The sequence below is a fragment of the Pteropus vampyrus genome, unplaced genomic scaffold (genome assembly GCF_000151845.1).
Source record: "Pteropus vampyrus isolate Shadow unplaced genomic scaffold, Pvam_2.0 Scaffold129, whole genome shotgun sequence".
Lineage (NCBI taxonomy): Eukaryota > Metazoa > Chordata > Mammalia > Chiroptera > Pteropodidae > Pteropus > Pteropus vampyrus.
The window spans coordinates 32,194-48,413 of record NW_011888910.1 but is presented as its reverse complement, the minus strand read 5'-3'; the positions used below and the strand labels follow the sequence as shown (position 1 = coordinate 48,413).

At 38.8% G+C, this 16,220-nt stretch overlaps 1 protein-coding gene across 1 annotated transcript in view; it reads right to left on the bottom strand.

Moving 5' to 3' along the window:
* The window catches only part of SLC35B3 (solute carrier family 35 member B3), a 21,868-nt gene extending 16,187 nt beyond the window's left edge, over positions 1 to 5,681 (bottom strand). Inside the window, 3 exon segments of the mRNA XM_011367021.2 lie at positions 781 to 1,077; positions 5,590 to 5,633; positions 5,636 to 5,681. Of these exon segments, the coding sequence (XP_011365323.2) occupies positions 781 to 1,077; positions 5,590 to 5,633; positions 5,636 to 5,666 (372 nt within the window). The 5' untranslated portion in view covers positions 5,667 to 5,681.
* Between the last annotated feature and the right edge of the window lie 10,539 nt (positions 5,682 to 16,220).

The following is a 16,220-nucleotide window of genomic DNA, read 5'->3' as shown; positions in this document are numbered from 1 at the left end:
TTTTGCGAAGGCTAACTTTGCTCCCAAGTTACTTGGTAACAATGACATTTTGAAGGAGAAAAAATGTTTTTCAGCAAAAAATTCCAACCTTTATTTGGTAAAATTTACTATTTTTCATTGTTCACTGTGATACCTATTTTTTTAGTCATCTTCTAGTGAGAAAATCAGTTATTATAATAAATATTAAGATTTTTAATTCCTGTTTTTGTTTTACACTAATACTCTTCATAGCATTTTTATAAGCTAAGGAATAGTCATGAATCATCTTCTTCATTTATACATACTTTTTATATTTCACCTCTATAAGACAATGGAAAAGAGTACAAAGATTATCACTCTGATTAATACTACAGAATACCGAAATATTTCCTGTGTTTGAAGAAAACGATTTCCTTTTCTTGAATTATAAAAGTTTCCCTCATGTTAGAGAGTTACGTAAAAAGGTAAAGTTGGTACTGGCTGAAAATACTCACTAGTGATATTAGTCCATTCAAACATTCTGTTTACACTAGTCTAGATCCTCCCATCCAGCCCATGTCTTTGAAGGTTAGGAATTTGCTGCTGGTCAAATGTATATAGTTATGCCACAATACAATACAAATATGAGACAAACTGTGGCAATGTTAAAAATCTTTTGCATAGGTAAAAATATCACTGAAAAATAGGTTCTGGCCAAGTCAGACTAGAAGAAATCAATAAGAATGAAAACATTTTGAATAAAACTATTAGCAAGTGCCCTTACTGACTTATGTTATAATTAACATACATAACCATTTTTACCTGTAAATATCCATAAATGAGGTAAAATACAAAAACTCCAGCAACACATATGAAAAATTGAGTAAGTTTGTTAAATTTGCTGAGATTTATGCCAAGTACTACAATGTCATCTATTGACTTGATGTGTGGTGACATTGTTTGGGTTTTGGATGGGACACTTATAGAAATATATTTCCTGGAGTTGCTGAACTTGAGATCCATGGTTATTATTTTGCTGCATTCAGTGCTTCCAAAGTTTTCTTTGTTGGTGGTGTTTTCTCCTTTGTCCAGTCTTTCATTTGCTTGCTGAGCTAAGTCCTAAAGAAGGAAACAAGCAATTTAAGCAAAACATTTGGATCATAAAGTATTATGCTCCAAATATTTCAAATCACATTTTTAAAATTATACAGTTGTCTCATTCTCTCAATATTAATATATTAATTGCCCATTCAAGCTTCCAACCAAAAACAATGTCAATTTTCCAATTTATCTTTCCACAACAACAAACCAACAGCTAACCTCACATTTATTTCATAAAAAAATAAACATGCCTTTATTGTTTTTATATGTAGTAAGGATATAATTTTTAAAGTCCATGATGGTTTATGCATAACATCTTCGACATTAATATCAATCTTTAATTGCAGAAGAGTAAAGAACAAACGATGCTTCTCTATTTAGATAACTGTAAAATGTATTTGGTAATAACATCTTAAAATCAAGTCAAACAACTTTAAGTTACTTAAAAAGCTAAATTTATCAGAAATTATCAAAAAAATATATACTTTAGCAAATAGTATCCCTTAAAAAGAAAATGCTTTCTTCCTTTGGAGAAATCATTTTAATTTAAAAAGTCTTTGGGGAGTTGGTGTTCAACAGGTATAAAGTTTCAATTGTACAATTAAGTCCTAGGGATCAAGTATACAACACAGTGCCTATGGTGTTAACAACACGGTGTGCTTACAAATTTGTTAAGAGAGTGGATCTCATGTTAAGTGTTTTTAATCACACACACAAAAAAGGATACACAAAGGAATTTTTGGAAGTGACAGATATGTTTATTACCTTGATTATGGTCATGGTATCACAGATGTATAGTTATGTCCAAACTCATCAAATTGTATCTATTGAACATGTGTGTTTTTTTTGTATATCAATTATACCTCAAAAAAGCTGTTTAAAACAAACAAACAAAAAGTCTTTGGGATTGTAAAAAGCTGGAAAACCACCACTTTTTGTTAGTCTGTAAATCATGAAGGCTCCATAGATGACTGTTGATTTCTCTTTGGATTTATGTGAACTGAAAAATGAATCCCATATAAAGGTCAAAGAAAGAGTATTGTGAAAATTAAAGAATAGAACAAACTTATGAAGAAAAAATTATCTTCCTAAAAAAACACCACCACAAAATTCAGTGTTACAATCCCAGTGGGAACTAAAATTTAGACTCTAGTTGAAGAAAAAAAAGATAAGGATAATTACAACAGTGAACTCTCTTCTGGAAATCTTTTTAAAGAAACTCATATGATGGTATAAAATGGTAAAAATTAGAATCACCTCTTCATGATCACTTCCAGTGGCTGATTTAGAGATCAAATAGCATCTACTCAGTAATTTAAACTTGAGGTCAAGGCTTGAAATACAACTTGTAACTAACAATACTCAGGTATCAAAGAACATTTGTTTTACAGAGTAACTGCCATATTTCAAACATAAAATGTGTAATTTTAAGAAATTTTACTGTATTTCTTTTCCTTTACCTGTTATTTCTTCTTTATACATTGTTCTTGCTTCTCACACTATGTTTCAATCACTGTCATCTCTGAAAGACTTTTAAGTCCCCTTGAGATCCAAATTTCTTTATAGACTGTGCTTTAAATGATCTTGAATGTAGAAGAAAAAAAAATCTGAACAACTACTTTCCATACGTGTAGGCACGGATAAAGAGTACCATCCACATAAATCTAGCCCCACATAGGATTTTAAGTTTCCTCTCCCTTGACTTCTTTCGATCAAGCCCTAAACTGCCCATAATGGACTATTATTTCATTCCTGAGACACACCATGGACTTTCAAAGACTCTTGCATTGTGTTCATGGTGTGCTTTCAGCCTGATGTCTTTTTTCTCTGGGTCAGGATTTGAAGATGAGCTTGAATGTTCCCTCCTTTGTGACACTGTCCGTAATTTCTCAATTTAGGAGGGAACAGAACTGGAAAGGTAAAACTCACCTTATTTGTCTCTGCATTTCTGATTGGCATACTCTGCATCCAAAATTTAGATGAACCAAATTAAGTGGTCCTTCTTCTGGATGCCCTGAACCTTGGCTTGCAACCATTCACTCTCTACCTGAATATGATTTTTAAAATGTACTGTGGTGTTGGCAAACTGGGCAAAACTAAAAACCTTATAGAAAAGAGGTTGGGAGGAAAGTACAAATAATGATAACATATTTACACACAGAGAATAAATAAAACTTCTGGGAGACCTCTTTCCTGATTTTATTGGTATCAAAAATATTCTCCCCAAATCACCTTCTGCTGAGATGTTTGTGATTTTAGCAAAATGCCTGACATATGACTCAATGAAATTTTACCTAATATTATAAGAAAGCAGTATGGCACGGTGCTTACCCCATGCTTTGGAATTCTGACAGTTCTAAGTTTGAGGTCCAGCTTTGCTACTACTTAGCTGAGGAGCCTTTGTGCAAATTACTTAACCTTTCTGAACTTTAGGTTCTATATCTTTAAAAAGGAGTAAAAATATGCCTATCATAGGATTTTTGCTAGGATTAAGTGAAATAAATGTAAAAGTGTCTAGCATATAGTGAAACAGCTCATAAATGTTGGTTATCACTATTGAACTTTTTAGAAATATTGCTAGGGTGATAATGGTCTGCTGAAGCAGATTCACCCCCTTTGATTGAAAATATGAGTCTGGATTTCCAACCCAGAATTCTATCCTGAGATCCTGATCTACTGGCACCTCATTTTAAGTGCCCAAAGCTGAACTCATTATTTTCCCCTCAAAACAAACTTGCACTTCTTCCTATATTCCCAATCTCACTTAATGGTATCAAGCTAAAAACTAGAAGTTATCCTAGATTCTTTCTTTTTCCTCACATTCTATATTTTGCTAAGATTCCTCTTGACTCTACATCTGTATATCTAAAATCTGTTTCTGACCCTATTATCAAGCAATTATTTTCTCTAGATTACTAGATTAGTTGTATAATCTCTTCTCCCTTTCTGATCCAGCTTTCACATTGCTCAACAGGACTTCTGATAAAACTGTACCTATGATTAAGGCCCTACACATTACAAACTGGTTGATTCTCTGAACTCTTATAGCACTTTATGTATATTTTTACAATATCTAAATCATAACGGTATAACTTTTTTTGTTTTTATGTCTGCTTCTCCTACGAGTTTATGGAATCCTTGAGGGAAGAGACTGATGTCATCTTCATGATGTTCTAGCACATAATAAAAGTGTAACATTAAATGAAAGACTCTACTGCACTTTAGTAAACACCATATAATCAACAGTATTCCTCTTCTTTCCAATACTTTGCCACTTCTAACACACCTATTGGCAATCTTATAAGCCGCAGAACTGTGCCAGATATGCAGTTAAATCCCTCCAGGAGCACTGTCACTTTTTGGACATGTGTGCCAAAATACTGATAGCATTACTGAAATTTCTCACAAAGCATCTAAAATGAACATGGTAATAAATTCACTCCTTTGCTTACTCGAGACACCAGCACCAGAAAGCCTGCCCTTTAAGACCTTGCTTTTAGAATGCAGTTTTATTAATCAGAACATTACTGGTCAGATCATGTGACTGATAAAGGTGGACACTGTGAGCTCTTACATCCAATATGATGTAAGAGCTCACAGTGTCCATTTACCATGACCTACTGAAGTCGAAATTATTTCAGTTAATTTCTTAATCTACTCTTTTCCAACCTTCAGAAGAAAAGTCTCCCATTACAAAAGGGTAGAATATGAGGAAATTGTCATTTCAGTGTGACTAACATGAGAAAAGCTTGATTTTGTATTTTGTCATACTCAATGCTACTAATAAAAGAATCTTGCCATTTTACCTAGATTAACTGTACTCTAGATATTAATTGAGCTATGGAGTATGATTATAAAACAGAAAAACACGATTCTGTCCCAATTCTCTGTACTCACTTCATTCCACAAAATTCAAGAAACCGTGTGCTAATTTTTGAAGGCAACTCTTTTTTCCCCAAAGGGAGAAAGGTAAATTTAGGACTATATATACACATATATATATGTATATGTTTACTAATTTATTTAGAAATTAAGTACAAATAACACTTATTTAAATTATTTTCTAATGCTGCTATCTCTCTTCCAAGTCCCAAACGATCTCAATTCTCTTAGAAAATGTTTATCCAAAAATCAATTCTCGAAATCTGGTATCCTAACGTAGAAGAAATGAATATGCCCATCAGCAAGAAAATCCTGAGTGCACCAAATCATCAGGCCTTCTTTCAATATATAAAAGAAAAATTAAAATGTGGGGGAGAGAATTAAGCTTCAAAGACCGGAGAAATCTGCATAAATAACTTCTAGTGGAAGTTTATGACATGAGTTTAATAACCTTGCAAGAATAATCACTCTGTACTGCAAATCAAATGGACAGCAGAGTCCATTTAACTCAGAACCCGGAAGTAGTTCTTAATTGAAATGCAGTCTTGGGGAAACCAGGCGACTGACACTCCTCCAGAGGCCCAGACAGTAGTTAAAAGACCCTCGCCCAACCGTCTTAAGTGGCCCCATGCTTGTGAGTCCACCCACCAAGGCCTGAGCGAGTTCTCTCCAGCTGGAGCGCGGAAAGGGGCGAGGAGCAGCAGATGCTCCTCCCTAGAAACCATGCCAGCAGGTTTCCGTTCTTTAAAAAAAAGGAAGTCACCCGTGCTCTCAATCCCGACCTCATTGTCTCCCCGCACGCTGGTTACGGATGAGGAAGACCGACAGTATCAAGGTTCTCTGGAGAGAGGGGATCTGGGTCCCAAACAAGGCGAAAGGCCCGGGGGGGCACGTCCACTCCAGAGCCGGGGTGTCACCTGGAAGGATGACCCCAGCCTGGGTGGCGCCAGCCAGTGGAACAGTCTCCCCCTCCCCAGGTTCGTCGCTATCACCTCCTGCTTCTCCTCTTCTACTCCTGTACTTTCCACCGCAGCCGCCGTCTTCTCGCAAGGTGCTCGCGTTGCCCGCGCTGGCGCGCCACTTCCGCCTATGTGTCTCTGTGCGCGTGCGCAGTGGCACGGCCCCGCCCCCTGATCGAACTCGGGTGGCCGGTGGCGTTGGCTAGGTTACCTACCGCGCATACTCTATCTCTCCGGACGAGGGACGAGAGCAGGCAAGGTGAGCCCAACGGTGCGAGGAGTGCTCTTCTTTACCCACTAAAAATGGCGTAGGGGCAGTGGTCGCCCATCGGATCGAGTGTTCCCATCCTCCTGTCGGTGTTCCACTTGTTCCTGGGTCTGAGCCTCTGAGCTACCCCAGCCTCCCGGGTTACAGTGGTCTGGCACTCCCCGGCACCCCCAGCTCCGTGGGCGCTCACGCAGGAGGAGACGTCAGTGACTCTGCTCTGAAATATGAGAAGGCGGCCAGGGGGAAAATGTTGAACCTGCATTAAGAAATCCTTGGGTTTCACTCTTCTCTCTGCTTGATCCAAATGAAATGGTGCAAAGTCATTGTACTTTTCTGTTTTCATGTTCTTCTTGCCTGACTCTCACCTGCTTTCTGGTGAGGATGGACTGAAGTAACACTTGGGTTGCCTCTGACGTTATAATTCAGTTTGTACCTACAACAACCGGGTCTTTGGTAGCTTAGGTGTTGCCAGCATTGTTTTGAACGTGTCACTTACTACTCAGAATGAAAATCCCATAGCTTGACCAACCACCAAACCCCTAAACGTTTACCCTGCATTTAGGGCTACATTTACAATTACTGATATGTATTGATGTAAAGTAAACAAGATGGGATAGGCGATGGTTTTTTCGATGGTGTTTTTAGGTAACACTAAAACGATATGAAAGGCAAAGATTACTATAACAAAATTGGAACATTTTTGAGTCCCTGCTTTGGATATCCAGAGAAGAATGAGTTACATTAACACATGTTAGACTCTTGTCAGTTATGTACATCTTTTAAAATTTCACAGGCATTATACGGAAATGGCATTTGTGTTCCGCATTGGGTGTTAAGGTTCTGTTGAAGCGGCGGCAGGTACCTCCCGCTGTAAGTGGAAGTGGCTAGGCATTTTCTTTGACTTCTGACTTTCTTTGACTTCTGACCAACATTCTTAGGTTAGTGTTATCAGTATTTTACAAAAGTTGAAATTAAGGCTTGGAGAATTTATATTTCTTAAAGAAATAGTAAATGACAAAGCCTTTCCACGATGCCATACTGTCAATCGAATAATGTGGATTTAATACTACTGTTAGGCATTTAAGTAATAGTTATTGAGCCCCTATTAAATGGACATGTACATAGGTCATATACATAATCCATAAATTACAAGTATAAGCTCCCTGCCTTTAAGGAGTTATGGATACACATGGAAAGGTAAATGCCAATATAAAACAATTTACAGTACAAGAGGTGTCATCCACTCATGTGTGGACAATTGCAGTAACCTTCTAACAGGTCTTTTTACTTCTTTATATTTCTCTACATACAAATTTTATTCAGCAGCTGGAATAATCCTTTGAGAGCCTGTGACAGAATATATACTTCTCTGCTCAGAACTCTTTTGACTTATCATTTTACTCAGATTAAAGTTAAAATCCTATCATGGTTTCTAAGAAAGAACTTGACATGGATGGACCACATCCACAGCCATTCTTCAAAGCCAGTCCTAACCCTCTCAAAGCCTATCAAGCATCAGTGCTTTGGACTTACTATTCCTTCTGCGTGGACTACTGCCCTCTCAGACATCCACAAGGCATTCGTCCTCACTTTCTTCAGGCCACTGCTCAAAGGTAAACTGATAAGACAGTTCTTCCTGACTACCCTATCTAGGAGAACTACCCCCTCCCCCACACATACAGTGTCCTCACCCTGCTTTACTTGTCTTTCATAGTTGTTTTGATCACTTCCTACATATTTGTTGTCTGTTTCCCCCACCTCTTGTAATGTTCTACAAGAGCAGGAATTTTGTCTCCTTTATTCACAGCTATATTGCCATTATTTAGAACAGAGCACTTGACATGTAATCTGTAGTCAGTAAATACTTGGTGAATGAATAAGATTAAGTGCCAAATGACTGTTAAGATAGTAGTATGGAAATTAGAAGAAGTAAAATATTGACTGGAGTGGCTTATAAAAGCTTCCTGTGGAAGGCAGAACCTAAATGATTCAAATGGGTTTGGAATGGGGAAAAGAGGGGAGGAAATGGAAGCCCAAGCCAAAATAAACAGAGCAGTAATCCAATCTACAGTGATGCTAATATGCTAACCTCTAGAAGCATAACTAAACTAGGAAAACTACTAATAGCTGATCTGTGAAAATTTACCTTGCCTCACCAAGGGCTAGTTTATAATTTCCTTTAGCAATCAGTTTTGTAATGCCATTCTTTGTGCTTCTCAAGAGATCCTCGTGAAATTGAGTTCTGGTAGCCCACAGCAGCAACTTCGAAAGAGCACTATAGTATCATTTTTTTTACATATTTCTTCACATTCCCTCACTGCTTCTCACTAGGATAACCTCCCAAAATGATCTGACCAAACACAAGTAATTGTCTTAGGTGATGTTTTGAGGGAAACCAAGCTAAGAAAGTTAGTGTAAGAAGAAAGCCTGAAATGCAGCTCTCAGGTCTCTGGGAGTGGGTCAATTATAAGTCAGATGGCAAAAAGAATACCTCTTGGTGTGCTACATCATCACAATTACTGCAAGGTAGCACTGGCACTTGAATGGGAAAGGGGCAATTGTACTTATAAGGATGAGGAAATTTGCTGGCTTTTTTTTTTTTTTTTTAACTTTCATGGTCTGCCAGCTATCAACTCGGGGCTTACCACAAGAGCTGGAAAACATCTATATTAATATTTAAAAAAACCCCTCATTTCTTGTAGCCACAAGACAGAGTGCTAAATATCCAGTTCATTATTTAATTATAAGTGTAGTAGGTCTCTACCTTGAAGTCAAGGCTCTAATAGGGAAGAAATAGACCCTGAGACCTAGAAAGGGGACAGTTGTGTGGGAAATACTTGGAAACATGAACCCCTAAATTCCCTGGAACTGCCTGGGCTGGTAGAAGTTACCCCTCCCCATTGTTCAGCAGAGCAACTTTCTCTCACCTGAACACCACATAAAAGCAATAGAGACAGATGCCTGACAAGATCATGCTTGTCCTCAAGTTCTGCTCCAACCTCCTCTCATTGCCTTCAGATAAAAATTTCAGGTCAGCTCTCAGTATAGCCTGAGTGGGGAAGTGCAGCCCTCCTTTGAGGAGGAAATAGCTCTGTCACACAAGGAATCACTAATCTAGCTGATGACAACTGTCAACAACTAGGAGAACACATGCAAGAATCTCACAGTGGATATTGCAGGTATTGGACTTGGGGGTGGGGGAGAAGGGACAAAATATATGGCTGGAAAAGGGACAAAATATATGGCTGGATAAAGAAAGATTTAATGACATAGGAGTAATCTCTATGACTCAGAATCTAATAGCTGGATGAGGACACCTAGAGCCAGTCCCAATGCCCTGCTTAGATAATTCCTTGAAGCTTGAATGAAGAAAGCCTACAGTAAATTAAGCAGGGATAGTGAAATGGCCTTGACTGAATATCGAGGAAGGAATCAGAAGCCTTAAGGAGATGGTATTTTTATAGTGAATTTATTATGCGAGAACCAAGAACCCAACACCTGGCCATGTTCTATGGGAAGGCTTGGCGGACACTGCCTTCAGTAAGGTAACATAGAATACACTGGTGAGAAGGGCATTGCTACCTTTGAAAAGCTTAGTGTCCTCTGTAAGCTGGGGCTAAAGTAGAAGATGCTTCCATGGAACTAGGATTCCTAATAATAGGGACAATGGACACAATAGGATTCCAGAAAAGCAGAAGCCCAGCGACAGCATTTAGCCAACAGAAGCAAGGTGAATGCCTTTAACAAAACTAGCAGCAAAGCTAGAGTAGCAACCAAGTTGCCTTGTCCTGTAGGCTTACAACCAAAGCATTCCTAAGGATAAGACAGATATGTGTCCCAAGCATATTTTTTGCCATGAATAACCATAAAAACAAATAGAACTAGTGAGCAAAAGACTGACACTAACTTCCTTAACAAAAGTAACCTTACACCCACTTTCATCAACTGAGGGAGAATCCAGTTCCCTTGAGGAACCTTGCAATGGCACCACAAGTTATCTACATTATACTCCCCAATAAATTCCCCAAGAAACCAAAAGCCATTTACCCAAGTACATTGTGCAAAGCGAATTATCAGATTTTCAAGGCCTGTTTGACAGAGGGACTAAATTGAAACTGATATTAAACAGTCAATATGAAGGCCAAGTGATTAAAGGAGTTCGGGCTAAGTATGTCTCATAGTGTGTCCAATGGGTCTGTGAACTCTCCAAGGTTTAATTGGTATTGACATGTTTGACAACTGATAGAACCCTCTCTGATCTGTGGTAAGAGTTCTTATAGTAGGAGAGGCCATGTGGAAGCTCTTGAAATAATCTCCCCTCCCTGGTCCCAGACAGTAAATCAGAAGCTTATTGCACTGAAGGAGAAATTGCAAAACTTGTACTACCAATAAAGACTTAAAAAATGTAAAGGTGATGATCTCTATCATATATCTATTCAATTTATAGTTTTGGCTCTTGAAAGAATTAGGTGGATCATGGTGTATATTGGTAGACTGTGTCCAAGTTGTAGTTCCAGTAGCAGCTGCTATTGTGCCAGATGTGATATTTTTACTAAAATAGATAAAAATTATCTTTCATACATGTTATCTAGTTATTGAGCTGGCAAATGCCCCATCTGTAAAGCAGAATAAAAGCAATTTGCTCCTTTGTGAAGATGACTTCAGTGCACATTCACTATAGTTCTTTAGTGCTTGGATAACCTTCCCACTCTCTGTCAACACTGAGTCCTGCAGGAACCTTGCTTGTCATGAAGCCCTCTATATTGTTGACATCAAGCTAGTTGGACTCAGAAAACAGGAGGCAAGTATAGGATACTCTAGGAAGATACATGTGTGCCACAGAATGGACAATAAAACCTATAAGGATTCGGAATCTTCCAAAGTTAGAGGCATCTAATGATTTGGGAAGAGTCTTTTGGCATCCTCTTTTGGGTTTACCAGAAATGAGAATTTGAGACAAGAACTCGTGTGCAGGTAATTTGTTTGGAAGGTCATTCCAGAAAGCAGAAGGTAAACAAGAGGGAGAGGGATAGAAAAAACAAAGGCAGCACTAGGGTTCAAATGGAGGATATTGCTCTGGGCATGGGGCTCAGTTCCTGAGGAACTGAAAGCCTTAAAGACTGGAGTTTGGAACATTCTCCACAGCTTCTGTTCAAACTTCCAGCATGTATATGAACACTATCTAAAGGACATTGGTAGTATCAAAGATGACCCTGAAACGCTGTGAGTACAGAATGGATCTGAGTACCCACAAAAGTGTTCACTATGGCTGTGGCTTAAATCGGAGATTTGCCAAAGGGATGTCATGTGGGGCACAGAAGCTACATTCTTTAAAATAAGGGAAAAGTTATTGCATTTTGTATCCCCTATCACAAAAAAAGAGATAAAGCACCTCATGGCCTCTTGATTTCAGAGGCCACATAGGCCTCATTTATGGGTACTGCTTTAATCTGTTCATTATGTCAACTTTCAGCTCTGAATTGGGGCCCAGGGCAAGAGAGAACTCTGTAGCAGATTCACACTACACTGGATTGTCAACTGCTCTGTCACTTGAGCTGTGTGACCCAATAGATTCGATGGAGCTGGAGGGATCTCTGTAGCTAATGTTGAATGGAACCTCTGGAAACCCTAACAGAAGAATCACAGTGCAGACTGGCCGATCAGAGGGCCAGTGCACACCTTCTTTAGCAGAGAAGAGCTCTACTTTGATAAGCTCCTGTGATGCTCCTGGTGCCTAAGAGAGACTGGGTGCTCACCATGGAATGTCAAGTGGCTAAGAAATTGCAGGTGCCCATCATGACCTAGCTGTTTTCAGATTCAGACCCACTGAGTCATAAATTCAGACAGGTGCAGCAATCTGCTGTGGGAGGAAAATGGTACATTAAGGATCAGGCCTGAGCAAGTCTAGAGGGTAAAGAAAATTGGATGAGTGGCCCAGACTCATATCACCTACCTCTGTTGCACCAATGCATCTCAGCTTATACCTGTGGTTTCAGGAGGGTCTTCCATAGGACTACAGAAAGAAAAAAACAACAACACAGACCTTATTCAAAGATCAGTTGGCTGAATAGCTTGGTGTGAGCTGAAAATGTCCTACTGCTCTATTGCAGCCCCACTCATCGGTGGCCCCGAAAAGACATTGGGATGAAATGCTCCCAGGGGACAGAGCTGTGAGCACTTGATTGTCCACTTAGTATGGAGGGAGAAATGGCCTTTCCTTTCTGAATAGTTTCTACTTTTGGACAGGGGCTAAGAAGGTGCAAAATTGCCTGTTTGGAGACAAGGAGCTCTGGGGAAGAGGCATGTGGATAGATCTAAGGGAGTGGGCACAAAATCCTAAATCTTCATGTCTCACTTTATGCCCTATATAGAGCCTTTATCACAGAGGAGGCCCTCAGTAATCAAGTAACACAGTTGTCTAGTGTGTTTTAGCCTTTGTTCTTGGCTACTTCAGTGCTTTACTGATATGCCCGTGTAGAGAAAAAACCATGATGTTGAGGAGGAGTCATAATGCCTGGCCCGACAGCTAAAGCTTCTGTTTACTAAAGCTGGTGTAACTACGGCCTCTTGGAATGTCCAACCTATCAGTAGAGACAATTGATGGTAAATTCGGAAGGAGAGCAGCCAGCCACTTTGTTGATTACATAAGAGCCCTTCTTTACTAGCAGAGCAGTGATTTGTCTTTATGGAATTGACACCTCTTGACATAAATTTGTCCCATTCGCAGTATCTTTGCCAGCACTACAGTCTGTTGGACTTACAAAACACCTGATATTCTGACCCATTGCCTCTGACTGTAGGACCCATTTTATGGTAAAAGAGTTGTAACAAGGGACACATGAAAATGGGATCTACTGGTCCTACAGTACATTGCATCACCTGGAGGCAGTTGGCCTAATAGAACATTGACATGATCTAGTGAACATCAAATTTCCTGCTGAGGAATAATAACACCCTGATAGGTTGGGAGGCCATCATCCAGGATACTTATATGCATAAAATCCACAGCTGATAGAAATGGTCTTGTGCTCCCTTAAGCTAGAATATATGAGTCTGGGATCCACGAAGTAGAAATAATATTGCCCTCTCTCACAATAATTTCTGGTGACTCAGTTGAAGAACTTGTGCTTTGCATTTCTCTACTAATTAGAGGTTCCGGCCTCCATGGAAAAACTCTTCTACTAGGAACTATAATAGGAGCCACCTAAACTGAAGTTATGACCACATACTAGAGGACATTTTGGTGCCTCATACTAGAGGACAAGCAGGTGGAAAAGAGACCTGGATTCTTATCAGGACCTGCTACATAATAGACCCTGGGTATTATGAATGTTGCTCCACATAGTGGGACAAGGAGGATATATGTATACAAAGCTGAGAGATTCTCTGGAGTGTCTCTTGGTGTTTTCATGTCCAGTGAAATTGGTGAATGGGAAGTTGCAGCAACAGTGACCTAACAAAGGCAAAGCAACTAAAGGCTCAAATGCTTCAGTTACCCCACTAGGCAAGCAATAGCTGTAGTGTTGGCCAAGGGTGAGATAAATCTAGAATAGATGGTGGAAGAGGAAGAAGATGGCTATTAACTACAGCCACAGGACAGGTTGCAGCAGTAGGATCTCTAGCTAATTCTATTAACCCTTAGGTGTTAAATCTTCTTTAGAAACTGCATCTTCTCAATCTTGCCTAGTTACTTCTTGCTGATAGTGTTTTGCCTCAAGCATGCATGTTTTTGCTTTCTGCTTCTTTGATACTACAAAGGCCTGAGGGAGCTGATTGCAGCTCCCCCACACACTTACACATACACAGACACGCAGACACACACACACACACACACGCATACACGCATAGCTTCTCCTTTGAAGGTTTAAGAAAGTTAACACCCCCAGGCAATAGTCCACAAATGGGAGATGGGCACCTTTGGATAAATGCTACTGCCTTGCATCTCCTAGTAGGACAATATTGAGAGGACTTCTTTATGTTTCTCAGGTTCTCAGAATGTCTTGGGCAATCATCTTGCCTAGTGTGAAAACTTAGGCTCTAGAGTCAGGCTAAATTTAAATACTTGTACAACTACTTGCTTGTTCGATGTCTTTGGACAAATTACTTAATTCTTCTAAGTCTCAGTCTTCCTATGTGTAAAATGGGGATAATAATAGTACTTATCTGGTTAGTTGTTGTGGTGATTAAGTGAAAAATGGTTAAATGGTTAGCACAATGCCTATTGTCTGATCAGCCCTCGGTAAATGTTAGCTATTAATTTTATTAATATGACCTACTATCGTTGTGTTTCATCCATTTTATTTGCATAATATTATCATCAGCTGCCCCTTTTCTATCTCTGCCATAAAGAATTACTCAGATAGCATTTTCAAGCTCGGCAGGTTGTTATTGGTAGATGCATGGTTTCAGATGCAGTGAACAGAATAACTAGTTAATTTTATTTTCATTAATTTCTTAAAAAATAAGTATTTATTGAGCACTTACTGTACATGCTGCTGGGCACTGTGGACATGTCATTGAGAAAGACAGATGTGGAAACTTGCCCTCACAAAGCCTACCATAGTCTTGTGGTGGAGACAGTTATTTACACAATTAATTACAATGTGATTAGTGTTAATGATAAGAGAATTAGGTACAGGATGTGATGGGAGTGATATGCTATGCTAATGAGGCTATGGCTACAGATTCAATTCCCCTGTAGGTTAATTGATTTCCAGGACTACAGGTTCTGCTCTGCTCTCTCCCAAATGTGCAGGGGTTCACAGAGCTGGGCCATTTGGGGACACCAGCCCCTACTCCTATTCTTTCCCACCGCTAATAATTTGTGTGGTAGAAATTCTACATTAAGAAGAGTTAGCATTTATAATGAGATGGAGAAGTATTTTACTCATTTAGTACCTGGTTTAAGAATTCCCTTTGAGACAAATTTTTCTTTTCTTTTCTTTCTTTCTTTCTTTTTTTTTTTGTAAGAAGTAATTTGATAGCATCTTAGAAGATGATTCCTAAACTGCTATCTATGGAGGGCTGGTCTTTTTAACATGAAGTTCCTTTCACTTCTTAGAGCAGTGCTCATAGAAATATAATGTACACCACGCATGCAGTTTACAATTTCCTGCTAGCTAGCTACATTAAAGAAGTGAAGTGGAACAAGTAAAATTAATTTTAATAATACATTTTATTTAACTCAATATAGACAAAAGATTATCATTTCAAAATGCAATCAATATAAAAAGTTATTAATGAGTTATTTTACATTAATTTTTTTACGTAAAGTCTTGAAAATCCAGTGTGAATTTTATAATTCCAGCACATCTCAATTCAGAGTAGCTACATTGCAGGTACTCAATAGTACATGTGACTACTGGTTACCATATTAAACAGTGCAGTCTTAGAGCATTTTGATGAATTATGGTGATACATTTAGAGGGAAACAAAGTTTAAAGTACTAGAGGAATCCAGGAGCAGGGATCAAAGCTGCATGGAGGAAGGAGAGAGAAAAGAGGACCATCAAGGTAGTATGGCTGAGAAAGAGCTGTAGGGAAAGAATGGGTATTTCATTGAAATTAATTAATTATAAATTAAGTGTCTAGTTTGTAATTCCATCACTCCCAACTTTCTGAAAAGCTTCGGTAAATCTGCTTTGCTCATTAATGCCTCTGTGCAGGTGGATTATTTCAGGTGAACTTAAAGGAAGCTAAATTCTGTGGCCAGCTTTGGGTGGGATAATAATTGAGACTGCTCCCAGGGATGTAGGAGCAAGCTGGTGGAATATTGCTTAAGCCTAACTCCTGTTTTGCTCAAGATAAGCATATCCCTTCCCACACTCCTCTACTGCAATGTAATTTGTGAAGGGTTTATGGCAGTAACTGTTCAACCTAAATATCTTTTCTCAAGGCTGTTCTTTATCTCACGGCTGTAACTAGAACCTTTGAGAACTGTTTCATTTTAAACTTCCTTCTTCCTTAACTTCTATAATACTGTACTTTTAATTCTCCTTTCTCAATCATTGTCAACTTCTGGCCTCTAAATGTACGCTATTTCAATCTTTGTTT